Source organism: Trematomus bernacchii, unplaced genomic scaffold (assembly GCF_902827165.1).
Source record: "Trematomus bernacchii unplaced genomic scaffold, fTreBer1.1, whole genome shotgun sequence".
Classification (NCBI taxonomy): domain Eukaryota; kingdom Metazoa; phylum Chordata; class Actinopteri; order Perciformes; family Nototheniidae; genus Trematomus; species Trematomus bernacchii.
The window spans coordinates 21,503-36,370 of record NW_022987636.1 but is presented as its reverse complement, the minus strand read 5'-3'; the positions used below and the strand labels follow the sequence as shown (position 1 = coordinate 36,370).

General features: G+C 43.4%; 1 protein-coding gene across 1 annotated transcript in view; it reads right to left on the bottom strand.

Moving 5' to 3' along the window:
• The window catches only part of tmtc1 (transmembrane O-mannosyltransferase targeting cadherins 1), a gene marked incomplete at its 5' end in the record, with an annotated part of 75,938 nt that overhangs the window by 42,614 nt on the left and 18,456 nt on the right, over positions 1-14,868 (bottom strand). Inside the window, 1 exon segment of the mRNA XM_034133129.1 lies at positions 6,512-6,615. Coding sequence (XP_033989020.1) covers positions 6,512-6,615 — 104 coding nt within the window.

Here is a 14,868-nt window from a genome sequence, read left to right as displayed (position 1 = left end):
GGAGACATGTAATGGTCAGGAGCGACAACAGCACCACAGTGGCTTATATCAACAGGCAGGGCGGAGTCCGCTCCGCCTCCTTGTTGACCACAGCGGAGGAGCTGTGGTTATGGGCCTCAGAGGTGGTGTTATCTCTGAGAGCCCTCCATGTCCCGGGACTGGAGAACAGAGGGGCCGACCTCATGTCGAGGGGCGGCCCCCTGCCAGGCGAGTGGGTGCTTCACCCGGAGGTGGTGAAGCAGGTCTGGGCCCAGTTCGGGAGAGCAGAAGTGGACCTGTTCGCCAGCCGGCGCAACAGCCACTGTGCCCTGTGGTTCTCCATGGCCCTGAGCGACGACCCGCCCTTGGGGGTGGACGCGTTTGCACACGAGCCATGGCCAAGGAAGCTGCTATACGCCTTTCCACCGCTGCGTCTCATTCTCCCTCTCCTGGGGAGAGTGAGGCGAGAACGTCTGGCAGTCATTCTGGTAGCACCGAATCGCGTCGGGGCTCCGTGGTACTCAGAAATGACACAGATGAAGGTGGGCCAGCCCTGGGCGATCCCCCTGTTCTGGGGGGCGATGTCTCAAGGGGCAGGTGCAATCGGGTCGTTACCCACTCTGGGCCGTCCTCTTCAGGCTTGGCTCCTGAGAGGGACAGGCTGAGACAGGGTGGATTGTCTGACAGCGTTATTCAGTCTATCCAGGCAGCTAGAGCAGAATCCACCACAGCCTATTACAGGCCAAAGTGGCTGAGATTCCAGCATTGGTGTGAGGAGCGGGGAATAGAGCCCCTATCTTGTGAGTTGGGCTCTATTTTATCCTTCTTACACTTACTGGTGGACAGAGGGCTGGCGCATTTCACAGTGAAAGTGTATGCAGCAGCCATCTCGTCCTGTCATGAGGGATTTTGGTGGCAGGTCAGTCTTTAATCAACCACTGATGTCGCGGTTTTTACAGGGGGTTAGGAGACTGCGCTCTGTAGTGCACGTCTCCACCCCGCAGTGGGACCTGCCCCTAGTGCTCGAGGCTCTGGCCTCGGGACCATTGAGCCTCTGGAGCTCTCCCCTCTGAAAGCATTGTCGTGGAAAACAGCTTTGCTTCTTGCCTTAACGTCAGCCAAAAGAGTGTCCGAGTTAACTGCTCTGTCGGTGCACCCGAGTTGTTTACTAGTTCGGGGTGGCCGGAGCGGCGCGACACTTAGACCGAACCCCTCCTTTGTGTCTAAAGACCTAAGGAGTGCGTTCAGGTCGAGGGCTATTCAGTTAGGGGGTTTTAGTCTCCCCCCCATGGGGGGCCAGGGAGGCTAAACTGCACCTCCTCTGCCCGGTGCGTGCGCTAGCATGTTATGTGGAGCTCACGGCTGCCCTTAGACGCACCTAACAGCTGTTCGTGTGCTTCGGGGCCGGGGTGATCGGGAAAGCTCTGTCCAAGAAACGCCTGGCAGGCTGGCTCTGCTAGTGCATTGCGCATGCCTACGGACAGGCAGGGAGAGCCTGCCCCACGGGGATTTGTGCGCACTCCACACGGGCTGTAGCTGTGTCAACAGCCTTATTCAACAGTGTGGAGGATTTATGCACAGCGGCGTCTTGGTCGACGCCAGGCCCCTTTATAAGGTTTTATCTCTTGGACATGTCTGGCTCTTTCTCCTCGTCTGTGCTTGCTGGGGCAACACAGAATTTGTAGGGGAGGGGGGTGTTGTGGGTCAGTTGGCATCTGACCCCCTCCCCGGACGTGATGCGCCTTCACCTTTCCTGGGCCCTCTGAGGGTCCCGGGATAGGCAAGAGGCGCGCTGGCCCGTTACGGGCGGAGGGGCTGCCCCCCTCCTGCCGAGAGGCAGGGGGAGGATAGCCCCCCACATTTTTAGTCCTTTCACACTCTGCAGGGGGTCAGTGCTTGAGTGTGAGGCATGGGCGCTGGCGCTCTCCCTGTTATCCTTAGGGATTCAGGAAGGCAGGTGCGTAGTAAGCCCATACGGGGCCGAGGGGGCTCTCCCCATTCGTCTAGGGGCGGGGGGGGGAGGGTCCCCCGGCACTGTTTTTTGAGCACACTTTCTGCGAGGCAAGCGCAGCAGGGTGTGCTCTGTCAGCCGCAGCCCAGATTTCTCCTCGGTCACAACCGGGTTAAAGGAGAAGGGGGGGCAGCAGCTGCTGACCAGAAAAGCCGGTCAGGGGCAGTAGGGTGGATTGGTGTTGGACGACAGTGCGCGTATACATCAGGGCTCCACCCACTGTACCCATAGAGTCCAGTAGAGGGCGGAGCCTGTGAGAGATATAACGGTGGGTTACGTATTGTAACCCTTGTTATATAAACACAGGCGGAGCCCTCTACTCAGGGCACTGTCTGTCCTGTTCCGCTCGCTGAAGAGAGGTATAGGATGGCAGTCAGGAGGCGAGGCCTCCTTTTATACGGTGTGATGCGGCGCGCATTCAGGTAGGCCCGCCCTGGGCCGGCTACGTCTATAGAAGTCTCAGTGGGAGAATGCACGCGGGATAAGGTAGTACCCATAGAGTCCAGTAGAGGGCTCCGCCTGTGTTTATATAACAAGGGTTACAATACGTAACCCACTGTTATATTCCATGGAATGCTCTTAACATCCCGATAGCAATGAATATCTTAAGTGCTTTGACAAAAAGTCCATAAGAAAATGTCATCTGTGTAAGCCGTAATACTGTAAAAAGCACGACCAATCATTTTAGCCGGCCCGGCTAAAATAACTGGATGGCCTACCTGCCTGTCAGCCTTCCATCTGTGCACAAACTTATCTCGTGCCCTCATTGGTCATGTGCGCGTTCGTGTGTGTTGGAGGAGGGGCTCTGTAAGGAAGTGGCAGATTTTCTCCGGTTGTGTATTTTCAAATTCTAGCGATCTCGAGCCGGTTTCTCAAACTTACCTACCCTACCTTTAAGTAAAAAAGTACCAGATTGTAGGAATACTCTGTTACAGTAAAAGTACTGCATTCAAAATGTTACCAGCGTACATGACACATGATGTTCAAGTTCCTCTCACTGTAAACAAACAACATGGCAGCTCTCCTCTTATTCAGAGTGTACAATTCCATACGTTAGGATAGTCTTGCTTCTGATTAAATGTCTAGCGAGAAATGTATATTTTACTTTCAGAATCTTTGTTCGGTCAATGTGTTTGAACTTGAGTTTGACAATTATTACAAAGATTATTTCTCTCCAGAAAAGTGTGTGGATAGTACAGAGTGCCTCAACACCAGTGTCATTATAGCCACCTCACTCTGCAGAGTGTAACCGGCTGCTGTGTTGCACATTTTAATTGTACTTAATACACAGGTATTATGGTCCTAAACCAGAGATTTGGGAATTGCACAAACTTAGCATTTTAAAAGTCAACAGCATTTTTTCACGCATGTTCCAAATGAAAGTTGTATAACCTCACACCTCTGTCCTTCATCCATATAGTGGAGAAAACTATATGGATGAAAAGAATATGATCTCAAGGTCCAAGCTCACACACACAGTATGAAAGAGTGGTGACTTTTGCAGAGCAGGAAAAACAAAGTATTCTGAATAGAGATCTATAAACCGCCTGAGGACAAAGTCCTAGCAACACCTGGATGCATTTAGTGTGGCTGCAGCACAGCAAAATAATAACCCCTCGGCCAAATGTCATCAAAAATGTATCGTGATGCTAGTGCCCACCCCCATTACTCTGTGTGACTCCCCAGTCACTGCTGTGGAGTCTTTCCGCTTCCTGGGCACCATCATCGCCCAGGACCTCAAATGGGAGCAGAACATCGGCTCCCTCATCAAAAAAGCCCAGCAGAGGATGTTCTTCCTGAAGCAGCTGAAGTAAAAAAGTACCAGATTGTAGGAATACTCTGTTACAGTAAAAGTATTGCATTCAAAATGTTACTCAAGTAAAAGTAGAAAAGTATTAGCATCAAAATATAGGTAAAGTACCAAGTCATTGTGCAGATTGGTCCATTTCAGAATAATGATATATGATGTTTTATAATTATTGAGTGTTCTCAAAGCTGGTAAAGGTGCAGCTAGTTTGAATGACTTTGTAAACTGCAGGGTAGATTGTGAATTTACTCCAGGTGTAACTAAAGTCTGATTTAAGACTTGATTATATTTCACATCATTCATCCACATCTGTAAAGTAACTAAAGGTATTCAATAAATGCAGTGGAGTAATGGCGCATTTCCACTACACAGCCTCGCTCGGCCTCGCTTGGTATGGCTAGGCCTCGTTAGGACTGGCTCACTTTATGGCGCATTGCCATTACAGTTTAGTAACTGGGGCAGTATCTATAGTAACGCAGTGTAGGCGGAGCCGTGACGTGATCTTCAATGAGAACCCCAGAAAAACAACACAGCCGTTAGCTGTTAGCACTCAGAGCTCACAGCTCCTCATATCTGTTCAGAAACTAGACAAAAGTTAAACATGTACAAACCACAGACTGTGTCATGGCCAGTGGCGGCGCCAGGGTATGGCTGGGGTAGGCTACAGCCATACCAAGAAATGGCTTAGCCCCACCATAGCCCCACCATGAAAAGTGATGCAAATTCAATTAAATAATAAGCGAAATGCTAAATGTTGAGAACACGGATTGCGAAAATATACGGGTCGTGTCCACAGCACACAAACTGATCCTGCTGTAACAACAAGTGCACCTTACTGATGCAATATGGTTGAGACCATTCGGGCTTATGCTATAAGAGGGGTGCAAGGAATAGTCTAAGTAGTGGGGGAGTTTTATACACTAAAGGTGTGGAAATTCTCTGGCGTTATAATATCAGCGCGGCCGCGGTCAGATCAAAATGCCTCCGAATGCAATTTGAATAGACCTACAGCCAGAGCAACGAAACGTTGGATCTGCGTCATGCCTTATTGATTGAGATCAATCGAAACCGCCATTCAGTATCCCCATTGGATCTTCAACGTGTACTATCATACGTCACGTTCACAGTGATCCCTTTTTATTTACTACAAGACAAATGTGCCGTTTTATTTCATGCAGTTCCATTTTGATTGAGACAGGGAAATAATCTAAACCTCACGCGTGACGTTTCACTGTCAAGGGGGGTAATATAGCGTGTATGTAATTACATTGGAAATACTGACTTGAGCACCACCACTGTATGGGTTAGCCCTACCATAGATTACCCAACAAAAATGCTCTGGCGCCGCCACTGGTCATGGCGAATACAGTCGCTGGTTTATTTATGTCTGTATAGGCCGTTGTTGTGAGTGTGGACGGTCGGAGCATATGCAACGTTAGCTTAGCCAATCTCCATTTAGAAAACACGCATTTTAAAAGGTTTTTCGCCTGCCGTCTGTCTGCAGACTTGTCAAAGCATTAATTCATGGTTTTTACTAACCGGTATCAGTATGTTGTTACTTCGGCATCATTTTGAAACGTGTATTACAATTAAATCAAGGTCAAATATGTTCATCTTGTTGTAGTTGTAGCCCCCTTGCCAGCGATTCTCTCTCTAGTTTAGCATACTCAGCCCGACTCAGCCTGGTTGTTCCTGGCCCTAGAACCACGATTTTATGGGGCCAGAAAAACTGTGAATTAGGATCCGCTAGCCGGTACTAGGCCAAGTCGAAACGCAACCAAAAACGGGACCCGCACGGCTCGGCACGCTTAAAGCGAGCTCCGCGCTGCAGTGGAAACGCGCCATAAAAGTACACCATTTACCTCTGAACTGTAGTGGAGTAGAAGCAAAACATTTAAATACTCCAGTAAAGTACAAGTACCTCAACATTTTACTCAAGTACAGTACAATATAATAACATAATTATATATAGTACCGGATCAATAAGCAGTATCGATAAGAGTAGTAGTACCGTTAAAAACCTTAATGATATCCATCCCTATATATCACACAAGTAAAGTGTTAAGAGAGTGAAATGTTGCTGTCACCTTGATTCCAATTTCAGATACCTGTATTTGTCTAACTGAATTAGTTTAAAGAGAGACCATTTTTTGACTAGAAGTTGACTAAAATGTAATGATTTTTCATAGACTAAAACTGGCCTAAAACGTTTTGAGTTGTCGTTGACTAAAACTAGACTAGACTTAATCAAAAATAGCTGCCAAAATTAACACTGGGACAGCAGAAAGATATTTTTGCATGTTGAAAGAGACTCACATTTTTATTTTCAAAAAGTCACAATTATGGATTGTTGATGGTCGGCTGTCATACAAAAACCCTCCTCCACACCTGAGATTCTCTCAAGAAGAGATCAAAGAACACAAAGGAGTGAGGGGGTTGGCATCAATCACCTTCCCTGATACTCATTGTTGGAGATGGCAATGGGCCTATGAGAAAAAAAGATAATAATAATAATAATAAAAAAAACCTTAACCAAAGTTCTTTAGGTGCAACACCCTAACCACAGGTAAGGCAGGTTGTGAGCCTTGGACTCAGGTCAAAGTCTTGGTGGAGACATGGTCTCAGGTCAATAGCTGTGTGTGTGTGTGTGTGTGTGTGTGTGTGTGTGTGTGTGTGTGTGTGTGTGTGTGTGTGTGTGTGTGTGTACCACTGACCTGGTAAGCAGGTGTGGGGAGAAGGAGGCGGGGTTGTCCTGCTCAGAGAATAGAGGCATGGATCCTCCCATCAGCCACAGCCTGACGGACATGATGATGAGCACCTGGAGGAGAAAGAGTGCAGCATGAGTACAGTTACAATCAAACACCAGCTGGTATTTTTTCATATTTGTATGAGCTCAATTTCTTTTCAATCCCTTTTACATTGTTTGCTTTCTATGCATACATTATCATTTATATCATTTGAATGGTCTGTGTTGTAAATGTATTATTGTGTATACACAAGAAATCTGTCGCACAGCCGTCTGTCTGTTACCCTGCGTTGATCACCTTAAGGGAGCTGTCGGGGGGTGGGGGGTGGTGAACGGTACATGGTCAATGTTTGTTTAAAAATGTTTGCAGTCACGAAAGCTCTAAACCAATCAGACATGGACAAAAAAAAGGATCAGTCTATGTGTCGAGGGGGAACTAGAGACACCCCTCTGCCTTTACAGACATGGTCCGGTCTGCTGCAGAGAGGCAAGGCAAAGCAAGGCAAGTTTATTTATATAGCAGCTTTCAACACAAGGCAATTCAAAGTGCTTTACAACAATGAAAGACATTAAGAAAATGACATTTAAAATCAGTCATTAAAAAGCAAAGATAATAAAATAAACATTAAAAGAAAAAATACATGGATAAAAGTTACAGTGAAGTTTAAGATATGAATATATCAATTAAAAGCAGCGGCAAAAAGAAAAGTCTTCAGCCTGGATTTAAAAGTAGTAAGATTTGCAGCGGACCTGCAGGTTTCTGGGAGTTTGTTCCAGATATTTGGAGCATAATAACTAAACGCTGCTTCTCCATGTTTAGTTCTGACTCTGGGGACAGAAAGCTGACCAGTCCCTGAAGACCTGAGAGATCTGGATGGTTCATAATTTAGCAGCAGGTCAGAACTGTATTTTGGGCATAAACCATTCAAAGCTTTATAAACAAGCAGCAGTATTATGAAATCAATTATTTGACACACAGGAAGCCAGTGTAAAGACTTCAGAACAGGAGTGATGTGATCCACTTTCTTGGTGTTAGTGAGGACTCGAGCAGCAGCGTTCTGAAGTGTGCCCCTTATTGTGCGTGGGCTCCGTCACATGCTGAGTCAGTCCATAGTTATCAAGAACACAAAACAGTTCTTTAGCCCCTCTGTCCTGGGGGTTGTCAACATGGATGCTAAAATCACCAACAATGACTAGACGGTCAAAGTCAATACGCACTATAGACAGCAGTTCAGTAAAGTCATCAAAAAAGCTTGCACAGTATTTGGGTGGTCTATAGATATTTAGGAACAGAGCTCGAGAGGAGCATTTTAGCTGAAGGGCCACATATATACTCAAAGGCATCCACGGGAATGCTCCTCCATACCTGAAGGAACTTCTCACATCACAAACCTCCACACGCAACCTCCGCTCCACAACCAACCATCGGCTTCGCCCCCCGAGGACCAAACTCCGCACAATGGGGGATCGGGCTTTCTGTGCAGCTGCTCCTCGCCTGTGGAATTCCCTCCCAGACCACCTGAGGACTCCACAGACCACTGACGCCTTCAAGAAAGGCCTAAAAACCTTTCTTTTAAAAAAAACTTTTGATTAAAACTTTTGTTTATTTTGTTTGTTTTTATTATGCCTCCTGTAGCACCTTGGGATTGCTGTTAGCAATGAAAGGTGCTTTATAAATTGAATTTATTATTATTATTATTATTATATTCAAAAGAAGCAAAGTTCCCATAAGATGTTATCCTGCATTGAAGGGAATCATTGAACAAAATATCAACTCCACCTCCTTTCTTATGCATTCTTTCCTGACTCATAAAACTGAAGTTGGGAGCGGTTGATTCGATAAGAACAGCTGCACTGTTATTTTGTTCAATCCAAGTTTCCGTTAAAAACATAAAATCCAGATTGTGCTCAGTGATAAAATCATTGATTAAAAATGTTTTTCCTGGCAAAGATCTGACATTTAATAAAGCTAGTTTAAGTTTGATACACTATCAGTCCAATTTTTTGTACATGTCATTTTTTGTGGCTCTGGGGTTGTGGTGTGAGCCACCACTTGCGCCAGGTAAACAAGGTATGTAAATGTAAGGAAACTTCCAAGTTATGCGAACATGTAAGCAAAGCATAAACAGCTCTGGGGTTGTGGTGTGAGCCACCACTTGAGAATTGTCGTCTTTTTTAAGAAAAATTTTTCTTATGTCCATCTTCAAAAACTCTGAGTCCGACTGACAGTTTAAACATTGTCACAGGATAGGTACCTGTCAGCCAATAAGACACGTTTATTTCCATGCAACTCTCTGGTGATTGGTCTGGTGTCTTGCCGCTGTTGCATTCACCGAACACGGGAAATTACAATCCTGCCGTCCTCTCTAGTGTCATGATGAGGTTCAGGTAAAGCACGGTTAATGTATTATATTATTGAGGGAGAATTTTCCGGGGCAAAAGAATGGCCGGATGCCCAGCCCAGGCGACGCGCCTGCCGGCCACACTCCCAAGACCAGCCAGGCCTCTCTAGCCACCCTGGAACAACTGTTTCCCACAGCCGCCATAACCTCCACTCCCAGCTCCCCTTTTCAAATAAACGAATGTTACGCTCACCAGCATATTCCGAGTCTGAATCTGGGTCCCCTCCAGTACATGTGACACAGACACTGAATGCAATAATGTGAATGGAGGTAAGTTATTAACCAAACTAAAAAGAGATAAAGTTGAGATGGCCTTTTTGCAGGAAACACACCTTTCAGATGCAGAGCATGCTAAATTAAGAAGACTATAGGCTTTAAACATCAGTGGGGGGTGGTAATATTAATTTCCAACAACATTTGTTTTGAACCCACATTTGAAAAGAAGGACAGAGGGGAGATATATTATTTTGAGAGGAAATCTAGGTGGTTCATTGATTACTACTAAATATTTACGCCCCTCCTAATTCAGACCGGACATTTTTTAAACAGATATTTGATTTGATTACAGCAGAAACTCAAAGGTTGCTAATCTGCGGGGGGTCTAAATATTAGATTGAATCATAAACTGGACTCCTCAAATGTGCATATTGTTCAGTCCAAGCTGCAAAGCAAAAAACAACTGGAGGATATTGGTTTGATAGATGTCTGGAGAGAAATGAACCCTTCAAACAGGGACTATACATTTTGTCCAATCCACATTTGGCATATTCAAGGATTGATTATTTTCTTACCTTTGGTAAAGATCTACACAGGGTGGGAGGCTGTGACAATGGGATCATGAACCTTTCAGATCGTTGCCCTATTTATTTAAAATTAAATCTGGTACAGGATCAGATAAACACTATATGGCGATTTAATAAATATCTACTGAATAATATGAAGGACCAAATTAAGAAGGATATTACAGAGAACTTGGAACCAAATGATAATGGTGAAGTTTCCCATCCATTGTTGTGGGATGCATGTAACGCTTTGCTTCAAGGGAACATAATTGGATACAGTGCTCACCTAAAGAGAGCTAACCAAACGAGTTAGACCAGTTGCCAGCAGAATTGAAACAATTGGAACAAAATCTATAAGACTCAAATGATCAGAAAATGTGAGAGTTGCTTAAGAAGAAAAAAAAAAGTGTCAGAAAGAGGGACAGAGGCAGTGATCATGAGGCAGATGAAACTCCAGCTGGACCACATGGTATGTTTTTATTCTCCTTGCATACATATTCCATTACAGCAGCACAATCTAGCGGCTCTTAGTATTGACAAATATGTATTGAAATGTGTTTCTGCACAGGTCACCTTTAGCTCTCTTAAGAGATGGGTGATGTCATTTATAACTAAGTACTTTTACTGTACTTACAGTAAGCAGAATTCTAGGCTATCATGAGTAGTTTCTGCTGTTTTATACTATATTTGAGTTTGTTTGTCTGAACACCTTGTTTCTCTTGTGCATTAAGAACACTGTGTTAGGGCATGATTGAACCTGTTAAGCCCCAAGCTTGTTTTTCAGGTCTCAGGCTCGAAAATGACATTTCCAGAACAAATAGGCGCATTCACACTGAAGTACTTTGCCCACAAAGGTTCATGAGAACTTAGTTCATGAGAACTCTTTAGTTCTCATGAACTAAGTACAGATCGCGTTCACACCGGAATAAGTTCCTGGGGAAGGATTAGGCAAATGAAGCCACCGACGTCACTTCTTCTGCTTTGGGTTTACTGGCAGGCCGCAAACAACTTCACGGCGTATACTGCCACCCGAAGTCCCCGGCCAGAAGTCTCCAGAGTTGGGGACTGGCTTCAGTAGAAGCTGCTGGGACTCCCAGCAGCTTCTACTGAAGCCTTCCGAGTAAATCGCCAGAACGCCGACACCTCCTCATCTCCACCGCTCCCATGTTTTATTTTGTGTTGCCATAAGTTAGTCTCTCTGCGTTTGTGCGCTGGGCTAATGCTAATGCTAATAATGCTAATGCGAGGATAATAAAATGGCGGCTTCACAAAACCTTTTGGGAGTTTTACGGGGCGTGGTTTGCATTCCGCCCAGCCAATCAGACATAGGAATCTTTTTCTCCCACGAAAGTACCTGCTCTCTAGCAGGGACGGAAAAGGGGGAAAAAAAGGTTCTGATGAACTCATTTTAGTTCCGGCTCTTTTTGGTGTGAACGCGACATTTCGGAACTATATCGGAACTAAAGTGGGAAAAGTACTGCGGGGTGAACGCGGCTAATGACCATAACTACACTTCGAAAATTAATAATCTTTTTTCTCAAAGTAATGATAAACCTGTGAGTTGGATGTAGAAAAGTCAGAATCAATATAGATGTTTTTTATTTTAAAGAAAATTCAGATTGAACATAGTAAAAAACTGTAAATTATAGTGTCCGTCCAAAAATAATTTTTTACTTATAGTGAAAACCACCCTTGAATGATGGGATGGTAGACTAAAAGCTTTAGGAATCCAAAGAACAACATATAATAAGTACCCTGTATCAAGATTGATGCAAAACAAGTGACATGTGACCTTTTTAGAGAGGTCTAGCCAAAGAAACTCCACCTCTGGGGTCATTTGGGTGGAAATGGGCGTTTTTGCCGTTTCTCTGGAACCCATTGGTCAATTTTTTTTAACCATTAGAGCCAATAGAATCGAAGGGGAATTTCCACATACACACCAACGTTACCATTGAGAAGTGGTGGCTATGCGCACGCAGTTTGCCCAAAACGAAAGCTGTCTTACGCTCTGAAATCTGAAAACTAGTTTTATTGCTTATGGATTATCAAAAATCATTTCAAAGTGACACAGACACATTGGATTAACCTATGGATTAACCTTCAACAGCGTTTTTATCGTTTTAATGCCATTGAAGACAACTTTTGATCAGACAACGACAAAGGTAAGACATATTGCCGTGTTTGCTACCTAATGCCACGTGTTGTGATGTCTGTTTTTGTTTATAATGTTGCGAGTTCTGATCATGGTGATGATATAGATACCTATCGATTCTGTGTATTCTCGCGATGCTAATTGATATGTTGGATGTGCAGTTACGATAAGTAATAAGGGTGTTATACCGTGCTTTCTGTGCTAACGGCGTTAGCATTTTTTCGCTCTGGGCTAATTCAGAGGCTCAGCGTTAGCCTTGTGTTTTTTTTGTTGCTAAAAATGGTTCATATCATCAGTTAGCTGAGTTTCTTCCCGTTACATGGATATGAAACATTCATAGTTTATTAAATATTAAGAAGCCCTCAGACGCTGTTTCCTGCAGATGATGCGTTTTTCCGCCCGGGGGCGGGGGGATGGGGTTCAACAGGTTAACAATAAAAAGGTTATATATACAGTATAAAATACCACGTACTGTCCGCCCTCCCATGCCACCCTCGCATGACCTCTTGCTACCCCATGTAAAATGTTCTAGAACCGCCACTGGCTATAGCACATCTTGAATCAAATAAGGGCCCAGGCCCAGAGGGGTTTCCTTCGTGATGGGGGATTCATGGTCCCAATGTTGCAGGCTACCTTTAACTGGGTTCTTAAGGAGAACATTATTATGTGAGATCACTGCCTTCAATCTCACTTATTCCAAAAGAGGGAAAGGATCAAACCGAATGCGGACATTTTAGACCAGTACAGGTTCAGACAGGATTTGTATGAGAAAGACAAACCCAGGACAATATCAGAAGACATTACAAATAATTAAACATACAACAGAATGCTATTTAGAAGCAGTATTAGTTGGGCTAGATGCAGAAAAAGCATTTGATTTGTGAATTGGACTTTCTTGTTTAGGGTTTTAGATACATTTAGATTTCACAGTACTTTTATAAAAAAGTATACAAGCTCTATATGATAGCCCAAGGACGAGAATCTAAATTAGTGGAGGGGTTTCAAATGTCGGTACCACTTTATAATAAGACTACCCTTATAAAGGGTTTACGAATAGTTTGTAATTCATTTATTAATTAGGTTGTGAAAACTTTATAAATCATTAATAAACTTTTATAAAGACATGAGACAAACAGGGCGACTGTGACCGGTTGCTTGCCAAATAGTGAGCCCACATGCATCTGTACTGCTAAGCCTTATATTGGCTACTTAGCTTACTTCATCTTCTTCATCAGCCAGCATCCTTGGTATCTATTGTTCACTGAGTTGATTCCCCCCCTTCCATCTTGATGTTTCTTGGCATCTCTTATGGCCATCTATGAATGAGTTACTAACATTTATAACTGCCAAAAGGGAGCCTTATTGTAAAGTTTAAAACACATTCCCATTTATTAATGAGTTACTACCATTTATAATTGGTAAAAGGGAGCCTTATTGTAAAGTGTGAAACACAACACCATCTATTGATGAGTCACTAACATTTATAACTACTGAAAGGGTGCGTTGTTTTTAAGTTTAATACACATGTCCATTTATGAATGAGTTATAACATTCACGCTTACCTAATACACATTTTTCACATGAAATGCAAAGTAAGATGCAACAGAACCAAGCAAAACTTTTTATTCACACATGAAGAAAATCAGGACTCAAAATAATGACTGTTTAGTATGACTGATACACATATTTAAACATAAAAGCTTTTCTCAGACATAAATGAAAGACTTGGTAAGACATAATGGTACTCAGACTGGAGAGGCTTTGTGTATAATCTTGAACAAGCGTCAAAGCAGTCCATCAGGGTGAGCAGAGCCAAGCCAAGATGACCATTCAAGAAGGTGTTCCTCCAACAAACTCTCTGTACGGTTTCCTCTCAGTCTACGGACATGTCCTTTGACGGTCGACCAAGCTTTTTCTATATGTTGGATATGACTGCCGTCTGGGGGTTCACAAACCACCTGCTGTGGTTTATGTTATAGTGGTTGTTACTCAGCACTCTCCTGTATGCCCTCCACTCATCACTAATAATGCTACTTTTTTACATTGCATTTAGCTGACGCTTTTATCCAAAGCAGAAGGAAGATAGAAGGAAGATACAAACTTGAAGAAAACAGAATCATATAAGTACATCAGGTTTCATAGAGCCAAAACATTTCAAGTGCTACTCAACTGGCTTTAAATAAGCCAGTCCTTTATTAGTATATAAGTGCTTTGTTGTGCTTTGCATGTTAAGTCTACTTCCAGACTTAACATGCCGTCTAATCAGAGGGACAAGGCATCTTGATCGTTTCTCCACTAGTTTCAACACTAGTCTCCGCCTTTTGTCTTTAACTCCCATCTTTCCGAAGACCCATTTCTTCCTTCTCCAGGTATGTCCAAAGCGTCCACGTGCATACTAATACAAAAATAAATCATAACATCATCTTAGTTAACAACAAAATGCACACAAATTACAGTAAAGATTGTTGCACATCATGTTTCAAAATGCCATACTTGTTTATTAGGTGCATTGTATAACATAATTGAAGGATAATTATACAGTAATGGTCCGTATTGATTTAAAAAAAAAAAAAAAAAGTATTTTCTTGTACAAGAAAGCCCAGTCTATAACTGCCGAACATAGGAACTGGGTACAGTACCTTCTCCCAAACACAAATACTCAAATAAAATATTTTACTTTATCAGCATTGGTATTACCAATGCTTACTATTTATTTGATACCAATTTGGTAATACAATTAATAAAAAGAACAAGGTTTGGGTTCGTTCTTCAGATATGACTGATGTTAACGTGTAAGCTCAATAATGAACTCCAGCTCAACCAACCATATTATAATATCTAAGTAATCATCTTGAAATATGACATTATTATTTGTAATATACACATCTTATTGTGAGGTTGATTTCACATACACTAGGCCGCTCTTCAACACTACTTTGACGTTAGCTTGTCTACATAATCGATCATAGTGAATTTAAATGAACCTTAT